General features: G+C 39.5%; 2 protein-coding genes across 2 annotated transcripts; one reads left to right on the plus strand and one right to left on the minus strand.

Annotated features, from left to right (window-relative positions):
* The first annotated feature begins 4,726 nt into the window (after positions 1–4,726).
* LOC104921304 (beta-1,3-galactosyltransferase 2) lies at positions 4,727–7,748 on the plus strand. The gene is made up of 2 exons (XM_010733793.3): positions 4,727–5,395; positions 5,901–7,748. The coding sequence occupies exon 2, from the start codon at positions 6,104–6,106 to the stop codon at positions 7,352–7,354; it is 1,251 nt and encodes a 416-aa protein (XP_010732095.3). The 5' UTR covers positions 4,727–5,395; positions 5,901–6,103; the 3' UTR covers positions 7,355–7,748.
* A 3,532-nt stretch (positions 7,749–11,280) lies between these two features.
* Positions 11,281–22,102, minus strand: cdc73 (cell division cycle 73, Paf1/RNA polymerase II complex component, homolog (S. cerevisiae)). Its single transcript, XM_019273315.2, has 17 exons — positions 21,807–22,102; positions 21,084–21,189; positions 20,823–20,892; positions 19,680–19,742; positions 19,387–19,439; positions 18,746–18,834; positions 18,286–18,499; positions 16,740–16,838; positions 16,104–16,182; positions 15,527–15,591; positions 15,058–15,115; positions 14,389–14,424; positions 14,163–14,250; positions 13,647–13,808; positions 13,157–13,257; positions 12,274–12,415; positions 11,281–12,168 (listed from the first exon to the last, which is right to left on the minus strand). Exons 1-17 carry the CDS (start codon positions 21,935–21,937, stop codon positions 12,132–12,134), a joined length of 1,593 nt encoding a protein of 530 aa, XP_019128860.1. The 5' UTR covers positions 21,938–22,102; the 3' UTR covers positions 11,281–12,131.
* Positions 22,103–22,253: the final 151 nt, after the last annotated feature.

Genomic DNA, 22,253 nt, shown 5'->3' on the forward strand with positions numbered 1-22,253 from the left:
TGTTTAATGTTTGTTAACACAGATTAACACAGACAACAGTCATCCATTTGTTTAGAGTCCAGATTTCATAATGATTTCCCGGTCTGCTGTGATCAGAGGTCAGCATTATGAAACACCAAACACAGTCAGGCCAAAGATCAGACTGCTGTTAAAAGAAAGAAAAGTCTGATAAAAAAAATTGTGATTATAAAACGAAAACAGAACAGGAGCCACTGTTTATATCATATATTTACATGATCTATATTGATGATTATGATGTGATTATGCACAGTGGTTACAGTGGTTACAGTCGCCCTTTAGCAAGAAAGAGTGTTTGTAGAAATTGGATGGATGGATGATGCGATCATATGGTTTGTCTTTGAGACTTCGTCAGTTTTTGACTGCCATCTTCTGGATCCTAATGTGCTCTGCATTTACCCAGTCATAATCACATATTCCTGAACATTTCAGAGCAGCAGACTGTGTGTAACAACTCTTGAGCCTTTCTGTCACAGAGGAGACATCATGGACATGCAGTAAGATCTGTCCTAAGATTTTATTTCAGCAGTTTCACAAAAGTCACCTCTAAAAGCATTTTCTTCATCACTGACGCACACTTTGTGTTTGTTATGCTGAATGTGAGTGGACCCAAAATGCAAACAAAACTAGAGACTAAGAACAGTTTAAACAGTTTATTGAAAACTAAAGGGTACGGTGTGGGGATAGGTGGTGGTCTTGTAGTGAGTGGAATCTGGCTCCTATCTGCATTTCCCCCATGCCCCAGGCCTGAAAACATCCTCTTCTCGGGGATCCAAAACAAACTCATACAAGCTCACAATCCAGGCAGCCTGGCTAAGAAACTCTGCTAACATTAGCTAACAGCAGCTATAGTTGGCAGCAGTTTACTTTACCGTCCACCAGCAAACTCTGTAAATCACAAAGAGTTGATGCAGAGGACTATAGAGGGAAAACTAGAAAACATTTTCTCCACAAAATAATTATATTTCATTAAAATATAATCCAGTTTGACCAAATTTAGGGAGAAACTTGGTGATATGTGACCTGTTGCCGTAAACACACTTTACCTGGAGCATTATGTTACATAGAGTGAGAACAGACATACAACATATATCATACATTTAGGGGCTTTGAAAAACAAAATTAATGTCAAGGTAGAAGTGCTTCACATAAATAAGAGTCTAGATTTCAAGAGCTATATACAGTATATCAAGGGCCTAGAGTTAAATGTGTCAAAAAAAACTAACAAAAAACAAAACAAAACAAAAGAGTCCCAGGACACAGCAATAAATGCTAAGGGCACTCCAAAAATGTATAAAAAATGGATGATGTGCATGTTGTTATACTGCTTATAGAGGTTTTCAAAGGTTTGTAACAGAAAAAAAATCAGTATCAGTTGATCTAATATGGTCCTTGAGCCTTGCTGAAAGTTGTAAATAAAATCATTGTGGTTTACAATTACAGTTTACAATTGTTACATACAAATAGGAAAATGCTTATGTTGCAAAGAGAGGTGCAGGGTTGCAAGGAAGACAAAGGCATTATGCTGGCCAGGAGGTGTGCAGAAAACAGGTTGATTTTTATTCAGTCATGAGAGCAAAATGATCATTTAACAAAGAAAAGAATACAAAACTGAAAACGACAGCCATTCTCAACACATACAGTATATACTCTGATGGGCCTTCCCTCCAGTTCAAACTGAACAAGGTTAACAATAAAAAAACATAATTTCTTTGATTTTCTCGTGCCAACAAATTCATATTAAATTCAGAAATATATAAACAAAAAAATACAGAACATTTCAAAATAAGAAATTAAATGTACAACATGCATTATTTACCTTAAATAATTGAATTATTATTTTCCACATATTCAATCAGCCAATGAAGATAATACCCAGCTACTCCTAGAATCATCATGTATCATGTTTTTAATATGTTTTAACAAATAAATGTATCACTGATTTAGATGATAATGTTGTCTTTCCTAATGTGTCTTTTATCTAATATGGTAACTACAAGTTAAATAAAAAAAACAAAGAAAACTGAGAAAGAGACTGGCCATCATTCTGAGCAAACAGTGAGGGAGCTGGCACTTCCTCACAGCCTGTTAGGCATCAATTTTATTTTTGATCTTTTTAAAACGTTTAAGAAATATGTTTCAACATCCTGTATCAATGTGCAATACACACAAAAAAGATATTAAATACTAGTGTTCAGTACATCAGCAACAGCAGGGGATTCAAGTTTGATCAAAATTTGTTTTGCCACTCCTGTAAAAGATGATCTAATGGGCTAGACTTGGACAGTTTCAGAAGGCTTCTCGTCTCTGGTCTTTTTTTGCATACTAAAATGGAGGATGCAGAATTAAGCATTAGAGTAATTGATCATTTATTTTACATACTGTTTAATGTTGCATCCTCACTGATTGATAACCAGTAAGACAAACTTTGGGTATCTTTGGCTTGGTTGTTTTGAAGGGTTCAAACTAAAACAAATCCCTTTGAATAGAGACGTCACACATGAATACACACACACACACACACACACACACACACACACACACACACACACACACACACACACACACACACACACACTTTCCGCTTCTCTTTAAAATCACACAATTTGATTGTGGCTATATAAAATATATAATAAATATGATATATAAAAAAAAATCTGACTTCAGTTTGACAACAGTCTGTAAATCTTGCAAAACACACTTACTGAGAAGCTGGGACCATGCTTCAGCCAAAGAAATTTGGTGCTATATACTGTCTGGTCTTGGGCTTGACTCACTCTCGCCCTGCCTTTAAAATCTGTGTAAAGGAAAATCTGAGATTTCTTTAAAAATACATTAAATATGTTGGAAAACATTGCTGAAAATGGAAAAAGACTTTGGTCAATATATTACTGAAATGTGGAGTTAGAGGTCAAAACCGTTTTGCACCCCTAGCAGAGAGATGGAGATGAAATAATCTCGTTCAGACTGTTTCAAAGTTAGTCATGTAATTTTCTGAACTCATCTGACACGTTTCAGTCGCTTCAAAATTGCTGCTTGACTGCTCCCACAATTGGGCGTGGTGGCTTCATCACATTCAGCGGAGATGCCACCACAGTCCTGGAGCTGAGAATACTGCTCATTTTTACCTGACTTTGACACCTAATTTCATAAAGCTGTCGGTATTTTTAATCATTCAAGTTTAGCTGGGTGGTTAACAACACTTTCTTCCACTCCATGTTGTTATTCTGTTTTCTGGTTTGTATATAAAATCCTTTTGTTTTCTGAATATGCTATTGTGATATGTTTTGTCCAGTGCTTTTTTTTTCTCCTCCAGGCCACCATACTAGGAGACATCACTGACCTTTCTAATCATGTTCTCCATAAACATGCATTTACTATACATTAAATAAGACCACCTGACATTTCACGTGGGACTGGCAGGATTGCTCAACATCACGTGTCTTCAAAGTCTTAGCGGCAACATGAAAAACCAGCAGAAACCAATTACTGCCCCACACTGATGGTCGGCTTCAGAAGGTGACTCAGGATTGGACATTGTAAAAGAGGAAGTAGAGTCTGGATGCAATTTGTCTTTCTGTCTGTGTACGAGATCCTCTTCTTCAGAGGTTTGTATTGATTTCTCCTTCCACCGTCTGCTTTACCAATCTCTTCCTGCCCTCACTGACTGCAGCTCAAGATCAACCATCTTTTCACACTACATCTTCCTTTGTCCTACATTTATTTTCTTCTCACTTTATACCATCCATCCTTTTGCAGTGAGCTGCGAACAAGTGAGCTGAAGGAAGACCCTGTATTGTGTCAAAGTGGGAAATAAAGGCCTTGTTGGCATAATAAAATTCATACTGCTGGTAAAGCTCAAATAGAAATGAATCATGTCTTGGGATATCCAGATTCCTCCTATTTGATGTTTGTTGCATAATACCAATATTATATGGAAAATGTGAAATATTTGTTAAATAGCCACAATATGGCTACAATAGCCATTTAATCCCACTGGTTACAATGGTGACTGTAAAAAAAAAAAAAGAAAATCATTTCTAAGGCTATAAAAATGTTACTGAATGATCTATCAATGCATTTCCAGCAGATACTGAAATAATAAAAGGATCTCAGTGAAATATGTGCAGTGTCGCATGTTTGTGTGTACTGTAAATTGTCACATGACTAGAGCTGTTTAGAAGAGAAGAGGATGGCAGCAAGAAAACTCCCAAAGAAGAGGTTAGTAAAGTATGTTAACATAAAGATAGGACATAGATTTTTTGGTACACATCATGTTTCTGTCTCTGCACCACAAACTACTATAATACTAACTGCAGTATGAAAAGCTATGCAACCCTTATAAACCCCCTTATTGTCTTACCAAAAGCTGGACGTGTAAATGAATATGAAAATTTGAATGTTGCAGACCATGGCTGAAGATCGAGTGGAAACACTGCTGTAATTATCTGTGTTCTAATCATCCTCCAGTACAAGAAAATGCATGAGACACATTAAAAGACCGTAATTAAACAGGGTCTGTCCATCATTGCACAAGAAAGAAGATGTAACATGATATCTGTCATTTTAGGCAATCTGCAAACCTATAAGATTTGTGGAAGTGTTGACAAGGCTTATTTCCTCTCTCCTCTTATTTAATAGCGTGCCAAACAGACATAATGATTTATTCCTCTTTCTGGACAGTGGGCGTGCATACAAATAGGTCAGCAGCCCAACCCCCCCTCCTCTCAACCTTCCACTTTAACAGAGCAGGCAGCAACAGCAGCAGAGACGGCGTGACGTGGTGGGAGAACGTACTGCCACCAAGCCTGGAGCCGCCTTTCAGAACGAACACGCAACTCACTGCTCTACCTCCTGTTCATCTTCCTCCTCCCCCGCTGCTTTCACCCCTCTAGTCCTCTTGCAGACAACACAACGGCAGCACAGAGCGGTGTGCAAGGGACTGCTGAATGAGGAGGGTGAGAAGAGGAAAGTGGAACCAAGGAAAAGGCTGAGAAACACATGGGGGGGAGTTAACATGAGAGCATGTAAATCAAAGAAGAAGAGTGAGAGGAAACAAGGATAGACACAAGAAATAGAAGAAAAGCTGGACTAACGGAGAGATGCAAGGCTTATGCATCATCCAAAGATGATCCCCATCTGTCCACTGCTGCTTTGATATACACAATACGACAAGCAAGGACAGTGAAAGGACCCAGGGCTGGAGCTAACTGCCAACTCCCGAGTCTTTGGCCAAAGGAAGCAGCGCAGCACCATAAGCATCAACCCTCTGGGGACAATGCGCCAAGGCAGATGGAGAACCTATGCTTAGACAGGAGAATTTATGCTGTGAAGGCTTAAAATGCAACACCCACATGAAAATCAACACAATGCTACGGTAAAGAAATAATTCATGCTTGCAAATCAGTTCATGAAATGTTATGCACTGAACAGGATGCAAGGGGTGTGCCTTTAAAAGTCTTGTTTCTATTTCTGTTGATGCATGCAAGAGCCAACAGAAGTCTTTTCAGTGCTTCTGCGAGCTCTCACAAACTACTCTTTGTCTTGTTGGGGTCCTTTAAGAGGGTGGTGTGTAATTCAGTAAAAAAAAAACTTGAAAGAACACATTCCACTTCAGGGTGCTAGCAGACCAACATTGCATGAAGTGTAAATGAGAAAACTGTGAAAGAAGCCTGAAAAATCTGTCATTTAGTGAATCCAACTGCCAAATGACAGCAGTGAGAATGAACAGTAAAGTTGGTGGCTGTAAAAGCAAAACAAGGAACCGAAAGATTGCAAAACAACCCAGAAAGCTTTTGAGAACTGCAGACTTGTGTAATAATTCTCCACAAAGTGATATTATCTGTTGTCAATTGCTTAAATGTATCCTCTCTGTGTCCTAGGTAATCGCTAGTGATCCAACAATAGAGTGGACATTTCACCTTACTGCTGGTTTCTCAGACCACAACCAAATGTGCATAATTGAGAATGAGATTTCATCATTGGACCTCTAAGGGAATCCATCACACTCTTCACTTTGCTCCAGGGATCACTCCTTGTAAGAAGCTGCTTACACCTTTATGGGTGAATTAGTCCTGAGGTAACCATGCAGTGGAGACGGCGCCATTGCTGTGCCCACACAGCTAAACTTCTCTATCTTCTCTCACTGTTGGGTGTACTGATACTTCTGGTTCAACAGGAGTGGCTGCCCGGGTTCTCGGGTATGCTATGGTGGAGAAGCCATCCCGTAGTGTACGGAGAGGGTGAACTTCATACCACCAACATAAGCAGCCACCATTCAGAGTGGAGGTTTGTCATTGTTCCTCAGCCAACTTTCAAGGCTGATGCTAACATCAGCTCCCATGAGAAGGAAGGTGTCTCTTCTTCTCCAGGAGACCCAAGTTTTGAGAACACTTTGGCAGCCAGTATCGAGGGAGAACTAAGTGGCAATATAACCCATGGGCCTTTCACTTATATCATCAATGAGCCAGACAAATGTCCAGAAAGCAGACCTGTGCCATTCCTGGTGTTGCTGATAGCCACTGAGGCTCGGCAAGTAGAGGCAAGGAATGCCATACGTCAGACATGGGGGAACGAGAGTGTGGCACCAGCTTTAGGATTTATCCGGCTGTTTCTGCTGGGGAAAAATGAGGGTGAGCTGGGACTTTTACAGCAGAAGATGCTAGAAGCAGAGAGCCGGAGATACCATGATATCATTCAGCAGGACTTTATGGATTCCTACAAAAACCTGACCCTTAAGACATTGATGGGAATGAATTGGGTGGCAATTCACTGCCCGCAAGTCAGCTATGTCATGAAGACGGACAGCGACATGTTTGTCAACACAGAGTACCTCATTTACAAGCTGCTCAGGCCAGAAATTAAGCCCAAGAAGAACTATTTCACAGGCAATAACATGAGAGGCTTTGCACCCAACCGAAATAAAAATAGCAAATGGTACATGCCCCCTGAGCTGTACCCAGGTGACAAGTATCCCACCTTCTGCTCTGGGACTGGCTACGTCTTCTCTGGGGACATGGCGAGTAAAATCTATCGAGCATCACTAAGTATACCCAACTTGCCTCTGGAGGATGTGTATGTGGCGATATGCCTGGCCAAGCTCCAGATCGAGCCCACTCCTCCACCCAACGAGTTCCTATTCAACCACTGGCGGGTGTCTTATTCCAGCTGCACATACAGCCATCTGATAACATCGCATGGTTTTCATCCCAATGAACTTCTTAAATACTGGCATCACCTGCAGAGCAACAAACTCAATGCCTGCATCAACACTCTGAGGACAAGAGCAGGCAGGCACTCAAACAGAACAAGAGAGAAACCCTCTATAGCTGTATAACTGAAAGTGTTGCTGCTAAATTCACCTTGTTAGATACAAATAATGATTTATTTATTTAATCTCAGCACATCCTCTTCTTTACTTGACATCAAGGTATTAATCCACTTGGAGATATGGGAACACTGGGGATATGGGAACTCAATTCTGCATAAATGTTGTTGTGTAAAAATAAGGAAGTGCTCTAAAATGGTTGCCAATTTTGTACAAAAGAGTTTAAAAAAGGTTTGAGTCAAACCACTGGAATTTTTAAGTACACAGTTATATTTACAAAAGTTTAAGCTGTGTTTCACTGTGGTGCAAAAGCTACTTTTTGTAATAATGTAAGACTAACTGTATGTATTTTATATTTGCAAGGTGGAAGTGGTACAGTGCCAATAAAATATTTCCAAATGTGCGTCTAATAGTCAATGAGGTCATTTCAAAATAGGCTTTTTACACGTGAAGTGAGCTATTAGAAATTAAGAACAAATGAGAGACCAGTTAATTGTTATGTATCAAATTACCCAAAAAATACATTTCAGTGAGTACAATTAACAAAATAATACAAATCAAAACTAATGTGGAGGTGTCTAAAACCCAGATTCTTTCTAATGGCTTGCAGGAAGCAGCATCATTGGGTGCAATTAAAAGTCAGATTGCACTGTGCTGTACAGAAAAATGACCCTTCTTCTCACTTGATTTATTACCTCAGCAAACAGTTTCCTAATGAGTTTCTGGTCTCTGGTCGCTAGTTTCAAGTCTTCTACTGTACAACATGATGTAGAACTAGACAGGCTGCCATTTTTTCCTGCTTGGTCAAAATCAAGCACAGCCCAACTTGCACCAGCTCAAAGCTCTGTCTAAACATGTTACTTAGGGCTCTGCAAAACCAAGCATGCAACGACCATCACTCCAAACTCAAGGCTTCTAAACAGTTGTCCACAAACCAATAGATGACATCACGGTAGGTTTACACTTGAGTACTACATTACAGACATTTTCATGCCAGGTATTTGAATTGTGCTACAATATGCATGGTGATCTCCCACTACTGGTTGAAACCCGACTGTTTCAGTTGCATTTCCCTGTTGGTTGATCTGGGGGTAGGTGACATATATAGTAGCAACTTTCATCACCAACAAGATGTGGTCAAAGTGAATTCACATGCAATATACACATAGAAACAGAAAAATATCATCTGCGAATAAAGCAATTTTGTGCTCCTTATTTTCTATTATCCCCTTTACAGTCCAAATACATATCTGTAAGGGGACAAACTAAATCCTGTGTGTATCTAAGTCCAATGTTTTGTCAAATTCAAGGCCAAAACCATCTGGTCCAGGAGTTTTACCTCCCTTAAGTGTGCCTATGGCTAGTTTTACTACTGTCAAATAATTCCAAGATTTGTCTATGCTGACTTTTATTGGTGTTTTGAGGTATTTTGCCTGTCATAAACATTACTTTGTGGGGCATCTGGACCTAGTGTAGTGAAACAGGAGAGTCACGTAACTAAAATGGTGCAAACTGGGGACATGAAAGGCAGGAGGGCCACCAATGAAAGGATTCAAGAAGCTAGCTGGAGTCGTAGATGTGGATAGTTTGGCTTTATGGCCGTTTCCATGAAAAACAATGTTCCTGTCATTGAGAGTGTTAGCACGCTCATTGATTTGCATAGAGGAATTCTATAGCTGAATTATTCCTTAGTACGAGTATTTATTTAGCATCAGGACACCAAAATATCACATGTACATGGACCTCTTTTGTTCAGCAAATCGCAGTCTGCAAGCAGTTAGCTGCAACCAACTTCCAAAAGGAGAGTGCCTAACTTAAAATTTACACAAAGTTATATAGTATGTGTGCCTATCTCATTGGTCCAAAAACTGTTGGGGAGCGGCCCTGGTTTAAACTTGGCTCTCCCTTGTTGGTGCACAGGCTGGTCCCAGCTTCTTGGCACTCAGCTGCTCCAATCATCTTCAGCCAGCTTCCTAAAGAGGAGGAAAACCTAAATTCCCCCTTCGATGTTCAGTTGTACCTAGTCAGCGATCTTAGACATCTATCTTACAGTATGCCTCACATGACTAACTGCATACTGAACTTTTAAGGGGGTTTGACTTTTGACCATGACGGTATCTTGTCCCTCTGTTTTCAACCGGCTGATAATCAGAGTAGCCATCTGTTCTACAGATCCTGTTTCAATCAACTGATAGAGGTGGCCTTCTGCTCTATGGATCTATAGAAACCAGGGTGATGAGTTGGCAACACAACTTACAGGTCACACAATACGAATATAAAACATTTTATTCTAACAAGAGCACACTGCAAGAGAGCGACTGTCTAGTTGGACATGTTTGAGATTGTGAGGTGAAGCCATGTCCACGTCATCCTTCCATTTATTTTAACTCAAGCCAACTTGAACTCAAGTCAAAATGACCAAATTTAAAGTTGATGGTTCATGATTTTTAATTTCATATAAAAAAAATATGTAAGCTGAAAAGTAACTTCAGTAAGCTGTAGTGGTGGTGGAGGTGAAGTATTACACTGAATAAAATGGAAATAAGCACTACAATAATTACAGTACTTGACTAAATGTACTTAATTACTTTCCATCACTGCTGACAGTGAATCAGATCCTGGAGAGTTAATATTCATATATGTTAGCTGACAATAAAAAGGCTGAAACTAAAACCACTGTTGTGAATTCAAATGTAAAGAAATTACTGATATACTTACACTGGCTCAAAGTTATTGTTCCATTAATGAGTTCATTACTGAGCAACACTTTAATAAATCCAATGACATGGAAACCACTTAATTTCTCCTTCCTTTATATTTTCAGTTGCCAACATACCCCCAAACACATTCACCGGTATTCAGGGTACAGTAATCTTTAGCAAAAAAATCTGACAAAAAACAAACATCAGTATTATTAATTATTTGGGCAACATCTCTGATAGACCTTTGGGATGATAAATAGTGATATTGACTTGTTTATTTGCAGATAGGTAATTATTAATCAAAATGTTTAAGAAGTCTTGGTTTTGACAATTGGGAAAAGGTGTAACTACTATAAATGTTTAATTTAAAAGTTGGATAAAAGCTAAAATGTAGAAAGACCTTTGTTAATGCGTTTATAAAATGCTGTTGTTCTCAAAATATGTTTAGGATTGGACATTGTAAAAGAGGAAGTAGAGTCTGGATGCAATTTGTCTTTCTGCCTGTATACGAGACCCTCAGTCTTCAGAGGTTTGTATTGATTTCTCCTTCGACCCTTTTGCTTTGCAGATCTTTTCCTGCCCTCACTGATTGATGACGAAGCTCAATTGCCAATTTCCTCCCAGTTTTTTTTCCTTTGTCATCAACCATCTTTTCACACTACATCTTCCTTTGTCCAACATTTTCTTCTCTCACTTTATACCATCCACCTTTTTGCAGTGAGCTGCGAACAAGTGAGCTGAAGGAAGACCCTGTATTGTGTCAAAGTGGGAAATAAAGGCCTTGTTGGAATGCTGGTCAGGACACCTAGCTAGGCTTTGCTACAAAAGCCTTTCAGTCAGCCTGCATTTGTTGTCAAAGTGTGTGGCAGTGACACATGATACAGAGCATATGTTCCAAAATGGCAGACATTAATTTATCAAAAGTTCATCCTGAGTTTGCAACAAAAAGTTGAGATCTCTTGATCTCTCTCTCTCTTGGGTTGCGGTTTAGCAGGGGCGTTCCAGGTGTCCCTGTCCCCAGCAACAAATATAGCTCATCCTGGTGGATCCAAAGGCAATCCCTGGCTAGAAAGACCTTCTTTTTTTTAAATGGTGGTGCCTGAACCCCCTCAGCTGGTTCCTTTCAACATAAAGGAGCAGCGACTCTACTTAGATCTCTCTCAGATTTTAAGATTTAAAAAAAATATTAAAGCTAAAAAAAGATTATTAATAAAGTGACCACGTACAATAGGGTCTTTTTTTTCTCCGAGGCTTTATTGTCTATTTCATGTGATGACATAAAGCAATACTTTCCATCACTTCTCTCCTCTATCACAACACCAACAAAGAAAAGAAAAAAAAAAGAAAAAAAAAAAAGACTAACAAGGTCATTGCATGACCTAGAAATGTGCTGCTCTGTCAAAAAACTGTGCTAGGAACTGACTGAGATCATTTTACCAGCCAGAGCAGAGTAGTTTTCTGAAGTATTAACAAATCACTTACCTGTATCCTCCTTCTCTGCTTAAAGAGCTTTGGCTCTGACAGGTTTTATCATATATGTACATTCAGACCAACCCCCCACCCCCCAAACAAAAAAAAGATAGGTGTGAAGGAAATCTCTTTCCTCAAACTAAGTGGCTGTTCTGTTTGTACCAAGAGTCATTTTGACATTCCTCTCAATCTTAACACTTCTGAGCTGAATTCACTGACAATTCATTGAACAAAAATGCAAACCTCTTCTCCTCCCAACCCCATTAAGTTCCAGATATCTTGTTTAAATCATTTCCACAGTATGTCGCCTTTTTATATAAAACATAGTTTGTTTTGAACTACAAGAAAACATTAGAAAACAATTACAACAAAAACATGAAAATCCCCTAAATCTCCTCTCCAGTGTCTAGAGCAACAAATCCAGAATTGCATTGCATTAAGGAGTCCTCAAGGAAAGTGTTGGAGGAAGTCCGCTGGATAATTCGTTCTCCTTATCCTGTTTCAACGGGGATCATGTTGGAAGATGGGATGGTAGCTTGGATAAGAGGGGCAACCTCTGCAAGAGGTGTGCCGAGGAGAGTTGGAAGGTCGGAGATGGACGCTGTGATCTGGGCTCAGAACCTGAGGTGAGATTTGTGTTTCACCATGTATCTGGCAAACGAGAAACAGAAGGGAAGAAGGGTGAGTTTGTGGTTTCTAAGTAACTGTTGAGTAACACAGAGACATATATAAATATGCACAAAGACGGAGACAGACCTGTCGAGGGTTTCCCAAAAACGCAAGAAGACAGGTCGGTCCAGATGGCGCCTGTGACGACTCAGCTCCAGGACGGTCACATCCCACTTCTGCACGTTGGGGTCTGTCTTTGCCTCATCGTACTTCAAATGAAAGGCTCGAACTGGAGGGGAAGCATGCACGCACACATACGTTTATATAGATGAATCCAGGTGGACCGGTTGAAGTAAATAAGCCGCCGTTATTGTGGTGGCACCTCGTTTTGTTCTATCAAAGAAGCAGGAACATTTCTGCTTGAAAAATGACTCAATCGACTAATCCAATGTCAAAATAGTTGGAAATTCTGTTGATTGTCTAATCGTTTCAGCTCTGATGTGTGTGTGTGTACATGCTGATCTGTTTAATGTTGCATGAGACTGAATGCTGCTGACCTCTTCTATACTGAACTCCAAATCCTTCAAGGTCAATCTAGCTGGTGATATAAACATTTTGGCTGTAATTATTAACTTAATCACTAAAATCAGTAGCAATTAATAGTTTAGTGTATTTTATGAGACTGAAGTCAATAAAATAATACTTTTTATTTAATTCTTTCTTCTTTAATGGTGGTACCCAGAGGAGCTTTAATACTAATTAGTTAGTTAATAAGGTACTGTTTATAAAAATATTTAAATGTGTCTGTAAAGACTTCTTATTCACCCAGGTCATGGTGTTCACATGAGAGGCACAGAGGCAACCCAGGACTGAGGAGTATGTGTTCAACCTCTCGCTTCTAATCTAAATATGACTTTAATATTTATGGGAATACAATGGACCAATTATCACTCAAATTCATAAACCATTTAAATATTGCGGCCATTCTGTCAACATTAGAAGCCACGAGCTGATGCCTTGATTCACTTACTTTTGGCGAAAATGTCGACAGGAGATCCATCAGGCAGCAGCCATGGCCAGCCTTTGAACTGCCAGGCAGGACCCTGCACAAACACAGCCACCACTCGATCCCTGCAGGAAGGAACCGTTCACAGATTGGTGTTGTGGAGAGGCATTATGTGTTTGTTTATTAACGGTGTGGCTGTTTTAAAATTGCTTTTAAATCTACAACCCTCTACTGTTCATCATATCATAAGGCAAGAATGAGGAACTAAAGTCCTGTTCTTATAATGGTGGGGTTAACATAATGAAAACAGAACTGAAAAAATAAATAAGTAAGTAAGTAAGTAAGTAAGTAAGTAAGTAAGTAAGGGATCACATATCAACCAGTATTTTATAACAATCAGATTCTAACACAAATTTAGAATTGTGCTTCAATGTTGCTGCTCGTCCAGAGAGAAACAGAATTATACGATGGAAAAGTTCAAGCTTTGTGTGAATTGATTCAACCATACGCTCACCAGTCCTGTGGAGCCAGTTTGAGTGGCTGATCAATTATACGATACGGCACAGTCACACTCAGTGTTGTGCCACCTGGCTGGATCTGGTCTTTGCGTCTCTGGAGCAGAACCTCATTGTCGCGCTGGATGCCCTGCTTCTTCTTCTCTTCTGGCGTCACAAACCTGGTACAGTACAAATGAAGTTCATATATTTTAGTTGTTGCTGCTTTGTCAATGTTACACGTTTTTTTATTATGACCTTGTATGACCTTTTTACAATTTTTTTTTTAAACAAAACAAAAACAACAACAACAACAACAACAACTCAATATTGGGCTTTATCCTGTTCTCCAGCTAATATAAACAATGTCTTCCCTGGTGGTGCAGCAGTCTATGAAGTATAAAATCAGCGTGACTCTTTCTGGACAGGTTCATTTCTGTTGATTTACATGTTTGAATGAGGACCTCAGCGTTAATGGCAGAAGACACTGAAACAGTAAGCAAGACAAAAAAAGAGCAATGGCCATGTGCACTTACTTTAGATCTTGCAGAAGATCCTTAGCATTGAGCATTGTGATGAGTGAGGTGGTGGCAGCAGGGATGATGACGATGGGTGTCCTGGACCCTGTCGAGAAAGCCAAAAGAAAATCACTTAAAAAGGGCCGGCAGTTACAGCATGGTAAGCCACAACAGATATTACATGACATGAAGTACACTTCATTTTCCATGAATGCTTAAACACATATGAGAGAACGTAATGTACCTTTCTTCTGGTTTGGTGGAGGTCTGGCTTGTGAAACTAGAAAGGGGGAAAAAAAGACAAGAAGTATGTGAAATTGTGTTTCACAGCTCATCTACTGTTAATTAACTACAGATTAATTGTGTCATGATTTGTTTTTCCACAAGTTATTTTCAGGGTGAAGGGCTCCACTAACCACTCAATTACAATAACTAGTACGAATATTAAATGCTTTAGCTGGAGGTGTCTGAATTATTTATCAGAGGTGATTTACTGCAGATGGCACTTAAAAAGTTGAAATTAAAAACAAAGACATAAAAGAGATGCGGGCTGCAAGGGATGAACGCCTGCTTTCTTTTCAGAGAGAGGGAGAGGGATAGAATATGTTCAGACAGGGTGAGGCGCTTCTTCGCCTCACTATTTTGTAGACTCTGATAATCTACCTGTTGTGCTGTGGCTTCTAAATCTGAGTTCAGTCCATGAATCCACCCAGATTTATTTTTAATTTTTTTTACAAAAGTTGGATCCAGCTCAACTTCTCCGGCACGTTTTTTTTGGACGGCCCACACCCCTGCAGCTAAAACACACTACCACCACTCGAATGAATGGAAAAACGTGCATTTGGCCCGTGGTGCTGCATCCTATCTGCATGTACCCAAAGAGAGCAACAGAGAAATATACATGCACACTAACCTGGACGAGGGACAGGCTGTAGTGCTGGAGTCTGGGCCTTCCGGGCAGATGCGCCTTCCTGGAAAACACAACACCAACCAAGGGCCGCCGTTATCACAAACATACAATGTCTTTGTGTTGCCGTGCTCTGCTCACACACTCTTTAAGACACAAGTTATTAAAAGTGATAAAACAGTTGGCGTTTCTGAAGAAAGACTGAAGTTCCATATTAAATATGAATTTAACCAAATAACTGAAAATAAAACTGAACATTAATGAAGTTATTGGGTGAATGTATGAATGAGCAGATACAATTTGAAAATGGTATGAATAGTTTTAATTTGAACGTGCTGGTCTGTGGTTTGGTGCTGAGCAGCTAGCATGCAGTGGTGGTTTATACAAGCTATATACATAATCTATCTTTCATCGACAACCACATGTGTTCGTCTGCCTAGAACAGAATCTGCAAAGAGCACAACTTTGTTCTTACCGTCACTGACTTCAGGGTCATGCCGTGGTAGGTGCCCATGGTGTCGATCTTGAAACCCTCAGTTTCTAAGAAAACAAACAATAAATTCCAGATTACAGGCAGAACAAAACAGGTTATTCTCAACAGTATCAATGTAATAAAAGACCCATATATTATACATGAAGTTTGCACCTTTCAATTCTTACACTCTTACTCTGTGCACCTTGCATTAATGTTTATTGACACCAGGTGTAAAGAGGCGTAATACTTGGGCCAAACTGCCAACCAGCAGCACAATATCTCGCCTATTTTGTTCCACTTGGTGTGGGCGATTCTCTGCAGAGATCATATCTACATCATACTAGTAAAATTACACCTTTCTCTACAGTTTCTATATCTGCTGAATTTTTGAAAACTTTTCTTTTAAAAGCCCTCTGGCATTTCTGTAGACTGAATCCAGCCATTTACTAGGGCAAGACTTTTTTGTATTGTATTTATCAAAAGGCATGATAGGGATAGCAGCCACGAAGCAACGTTCAGACACCCTCCTTTTAAAACGTTCCAAAGTATTAGCTACAGAAGCGCGAGTAAAACTCACCCTCTTTTCCTTTGAATCGCTCCTGATCATATCTGTTGTAGGCAGCTTGGACAGGCTGCTTGTTCCTTAGGGACGGGTCCTGGAAACAAGATGAACAAATAATTAATTACTGTACATGCCTGTAAGTACACCGTACAGTAAGCCTTAGACGTAATCTAAAGATTTGGAGAAGCTTCAATACATTTAACTGATCACAGAACACACAGAAAACTAAAGAGAGGAAATAAGCATTCAGCTCGTGGTTGAACAGAAGTCTGGGTGACTTTTTTTTACCATGTCATAACCATTTATACCTTTTCAAACAGAGTGTTCAATTCAATTCTTAACAAGAGTCCACCAGACTGATGCATTTAACATCAAAATGTACAAATTTTCTTTTGGATCCTCCCTAGAGGGTCTGAGGTCCACACCCACCACAGTCTGAAACATTGTATCATTGTCTGATTTATTTGCTAATGTCATTATTGCCATTGGAGGTTAAAACTCCGGTTTCAAATGAAACAATTACTAAATCTTTGTTACAGCTGTCAGCAGATCTCGACCGCCTTCACAAGCACACCAAGAAAGTGATTGTGGCTGTCTGGAAAGAGAGGTTGGTCTTGTCTTGGTCTTGATATATACAGAATGACGTCTCACCGCTTGAGTTGTGTTCTGTGCAGGTCTCTGCTCCGGGGCTCGCCCTTCTTCTCTGGCTTTCACTGACTGAAGGATGGCAAAGATGTTCTTGGAGAAGTTCTGCAGAGGAGCAACACAGACATGATGAGTACTAATCATCTGATGGTGCCTTCTTAAAGGCTTAATGTATTGTAAAACGATAAAACATATATTTATTATTTGGACTGTTTCAAACCTCTTCAAACAAATGTCCTGAATAGTAAATACTAATACTACTAATGCGCTTTTTGAGTGTGTTCAGTGAACGCTGACATCTACAGGCACAGTTTTAGCCTGATATGAGAAAGGATATGCATGTAATGCTAGTCTCAAGTATCACATTAACCAAACTAACATCGCAAGTCAAAGTCCATCAGCGACCCAGCAGCAACTCAAATCTTAAGAATTTAACACACACTGGATGAAAAACATGCTATTACTGCCACCAAGTGGTTGAGTCGTGCGCGTTACATTTTTGGGGTATCTTGGGGTAAGGACAGTTTTCTGCCTATGTGTAAAATTTGTATAATATTGATCAGGATGTCACCAAACTAGGACTGAAGGTCTACAGACACTTATTACATCAGTTATTTGATCAAAAGTTGTGCTATCGTTGACATGTACACAGTTAACATGAACAACAGGCATATCTTCAGTTGAAGTTAAAAAGATATGTATACATTTGTCATATTAAAGTATGGAGATCAATCACCCAAAATCATAATCCACAAAGTCATTTATATGCACCAATATAACTATATTAAAGTAAAGTTGATTGCTTTCTGTTACTTCTGGATTAGAGTTGTCCCTCACTATAACGCGGTTCAGCTTTCGCGGCCTCGCAGATTTTCTTAATAATTTTGCATGCTTTTTTTGCAGCGTACTGTAAAGTATGAACGCACATTGTGTTCTGCGTCCTGATTGGCTAAGGGAGTCGTGTATAAAGGTGTATAGAAGTGTGTGGTTAGGGGTTTTAAGGCCTTTAAACATGTATAATAATTGAAAAAATAAAGCTGATTACTTTGCGGATTTCGTCTATTGCGGGTTATTTTTAGAAGGTAACCCCCGTGATAGACGAGGGACCACTGTACCACGATACTAAATATTCAAATACAGACAAGAGAAAAGAAACATCAAGATGACTTTGTGCATTCCATAAGACAACAGAAAAATTAGGCAACTTCAGAAAAGAAAATGGGGAACCAAGAAAATGTGTCCAGTGTATTTTTAAAGAATAATATCACTGAAAAAAATAGAGGCTGTTCCCCTTTTCTGCACATGTGCATGGTAGAAATTTGTTTTCTTTATTGCATAGCTCCATCACAATGTGTGCAGAATTTAGTGGCATCCAACAGTTTAGTTAGGTATTGCACCCACCTAGTTTGTTGACGCTCTCCTCCTAGAAGATTTTTTACAACTTTCTTACAACTACAGCTAGAGATGCTCAATAACTCATGAAACACGACACACACAACTTACATTTAAAATTTACATGAAGCAGCCTAAGTGGCTTAAAGTGGACTCTGACCTTTCCGGTGCTCTGGAGAATGGTTGTCCTGGTCCTCCAGACCCTCTCTCTGCTGACAATATCTCTGGTGACATCCACCTCTGCATCCACAAAGCTTCTCTGCTTCAGGGTTATGTCATCATCCAGATCTGTTTTGATGGTGGACCGTTTCTTGGCCATAATCTTGGCTTTGATGGCTGCGATTTTCTCCACTGACATGGCCTCAGACAATGATCTGGAGAAGCAGGAGAAAGGCTTTGATCACATGAACAGCTCACAGCTTTGATGAACTGGTCTGTGGGTGTCATTGTGTAGTAAAACACGATCTCCAGGGCACTCAGGTTATTAATTATCAGTTGTATGCTGAATAAAAAAAACAAAAAACAACTTATCTCATTGGTGAAATAATTTATACTGGACATGTTATTGCTTTATACAGAAACCACATAATGCACAAAGAGGCAAACCCAGGTCAATATACCTGATCTGGTCAGTCTGCACGATGCCCTCTTTGTGGCCCTCCAGACGGGCAGCCAGACGCTCCTTATCCAGACGCACTCGTTCCTCATCCTTAAGATGAGAGGAATGTACACGATTAGTAAACTACAGAATAAAACAAGATGCAATATCTGATGCCTCTTATTTAACAAATCTGTAGCCTACACTCATTGTTAATTAGTTAGTGGTATGTACTGCACCATTATTTGGACTTTTGTGACTTGTGGACAATCAATTTTTGACTTGTTATTTTCTCTTTGATCAAATGATTGAACAAAATAAATGTTTCACTGATCAAAAATTGTAGAGGCCATGTGATTTTCAAATAAAACCAGATTGAGGAGGAGCAAGGTCTGAGTGTTTAAGCTGTGTTTTATTCATAATAAATTAAACCAGCCATTTAAATAAAACTTTTCCAATGCTGTCAATATTTTGCTCTAAATTTCATCCGAATGTGGCTGATGAGCTCCCTGCACACATTCCGATTGTTTCAGTATAGCAGAACTGCCCCTGCTTGTGTAGTAGAGATAAGAGAATAAATGCTATACAGGTTCCTCTAACAGCTGCTTAGTATGACCACCATACTAAGCAGCTGTTAGCAGAAGATGTGCTGTGTCAGTTTACCTCAATCCTTGGTTTTTTGGCTTCAGAAGATACCTCATCGGCTGCTCGTTTGACTAAAAACAAAACACTGGTATTATTTCACGCCACACAGTCTACTTGGTTTTGTACCAACTTGACTGACTGTGATACCCTTTTAATAGAAAATATGGAGTAAAAGGCAGAAAGACACAATTCATTAAGTTGTGAAAGCAGTTTTCAATAACAACCATCAATCTATGTTCACAAAAAAAGAAAATACTACTACCGGTGGAAGCAGCTCTTCAAACTTCACAGTAAATATGGTGTGAACTTACCTTGTGTTGGCCTTTGTAAACCTATTTCTATAGGTGCACTTCTGTCAATACTTGTTGATGTAGCTGTAAAAAGACAAAATTAGAAACTGCATTAACAAGTTGCCAATTAGACCAACTACACCTAGGCTTCTAAAGAAATCTATGTGAATGACCATCCACCTCATTGGGTGTATTGCTAAAGGCTCAATAAAGTACAGCGTTGAATTTGGTGCAATTTGGCCAAATAACTTTGAACTTTTAGTCTATAAGTTTTGTTTTTGAGAGTTCTGGTTCAAACTAGAACTCTCAAAAACAAAACTTACATGTTTGTGGGTCCAAACATATAAGCCATGAAAACAACACATCAAGATGGATCAATCACATTTTTTATTTTGTCATTTTTTTTGCACTGGTACTACAATCAGTCATCACCTGATTTAGTACAAAACATCTCTGGATGTGGACCAAAAAATAAAAAGGTAATTCTTTGTATTTTTGATATTCCATACAGTTTTGTTTTAGCTGGCCAAAGTTTCCTCAAATGCTTGTCATATCTCCTGAACACTTTGTGCTACGGCAATTTGATGGATGCATAGATATAATGTAAAATTTGGTGCCACTTAGCCATTAGGTGAATCTGTAACAGCGTCATTTAATTATAAAAAGGAAGAAATCTCTGTCTATCTGTCTGAGTATTGTTTCTTTTCCCCCCTTAAAAAAACTTTATTAATATATTTGACAGAGACAATACATAGGCATAAGGCACTGTTACATTCAGTTCGAATGCAACCAAGGAGGAGAGTATACAGGACTGTAACTAATATACAGCCCTTACTTTGCAGTATGTATGTCCTTCATGTAGCTCAAGAACCATTCATCCAATTCACACTTGGCAGGTATATTGCTGAGGACCCGAGGGAGTGTGAAGTCAATCGGATGAGCGTTTCCCGAGAACGCCGCATGCAGCGTTTCTGGGGACTGAGCAATCAGCCTGCTACAAACAGCCCCCACCCCCCTCACCGATCAACTGAATATGTCATTAATGTGAAGCGTTTTAGTCAATCAAGATCTATAAAGAAATCCAGACGTGGTATAGATACATTGAATAACGACACACAAAGAAATTGTGAACAAGTAGAAACCCCCTCCCCAAGTGCTACTTACAACTGTCTCCATTGAGATACGACAGCAAGCCTTTTCGATCAGGTCGTCTGACCACAGGGATGTTCTCTGTCTATAAACAACATAGCGTGTCACCCAAAAACACTTATAGGACCCATATGAACAAAAAAACTAATATATATATATATATATATATATATGAGACATAAAAGATGCAGAAACAGACGTGTCTTCAACATAAGTAATTATTTACTGGCACTGGCAGAATAAAGGCAGTTTTATTAATGATTGCAGAGCACTTACTGCAGCTCTTCGCACGTACGATGGATGCGGGAGATGCACATTGTTGAGCAAAAACAAGATAGAGTCCAAAGTATAGTACTCCTTGGGCTGGCCTTCTTTACCAGTACTGAAAGTAGAAAAACAAACAAAAACATCACATCACTGAACGCTCATAGCACTTTAATGACTGCTGCAGGTGACACATTTAAATGAATCCACACTGCAAAAGTCTACACCATATGCGATGAAAGTAATGTGTACATGAAGTTAAGTTGATGAAGTTAGGACAACACTGGTTGTGAAATTACATAAACACTATCAACAGTTATCAGAGTAGCTAACCTGCTGAGGCTGCGTTTGATTTCTTGCACAGTTTAATCACGACAGCAGAAAAAAAAAAGTCTCTCTGGCTCCATGGGAACACAACTTAACGCGAGCTAACGTCGCTACTTAGTTAGCATCACATTACTACTGCAAGTTTAGCGGCATCTCTCATAAATACACTTTAAGTTACACAACAGAGGATTTGACGCCCGTGAATGCAAGCAAAGAGGCTCTGTCGACTGGAGGAAAAACTCTCCACGCATCACGACAAAGTGTTTAAAAAGTGCTGAAAGTTTAAAGTACGACAACGGAGAGAGAGGAGTTGGGTTAGCATGTTAGCATGCAGGAGCTAAGCGACGTTACTAACAGCACACGGCGGGCCCACGCAAGCGATTCACGGACACTTTAACACTGACATACCCCCAGATTATGTAGTTGGTCTTGACATTTTTTGGCCAGGAGAACTCTCCGAATATAACTTCATCTCCTTTGGCGACGATTTCCTTTTTCTGGATGTTATACTGACGGAGAACGCTCAACACATCCGCCATCTTCACTTGTCTTGATGTAGTGTGTTAGCGAGGCCCCCCCAGTTATCAACACGATGCGCCCTCGCAGGATGCCTGATCTGAATGCAACGTTTTAAAAACACATTTCCCAGCTTTTATTGCAGGATTGCCGAAGCTGGCAGCTGAATTGATCGTTGCCTTTAAACGTAGTTGTCAAACTTGACTAGGTTGTCGGTCGCGTCTAGCAGACATGGACCTGATAGAGTCCCAAGTGCCTTGTGTAAGGACACTTCAACAGGACGGACACCGAGAGGTCATAGACCCACAATAAAGTTCCAGACAGTTATTTGTAACATAG

The sequence above is a fragment of the Larimichthys crocea genome, chromosome XII, assembly GCF_000972845.2.
Source record: "Larimichthys crocea isolate SSNF chromosome XII, L_crocea_2.0, whole genome shotgun sequence".
Taxonomy (NCBI): Eukaryota; Metazoa; Chordata; class Actinopteri; family Sciaenidae; genus Larimichthys; species Larimichthys crocea.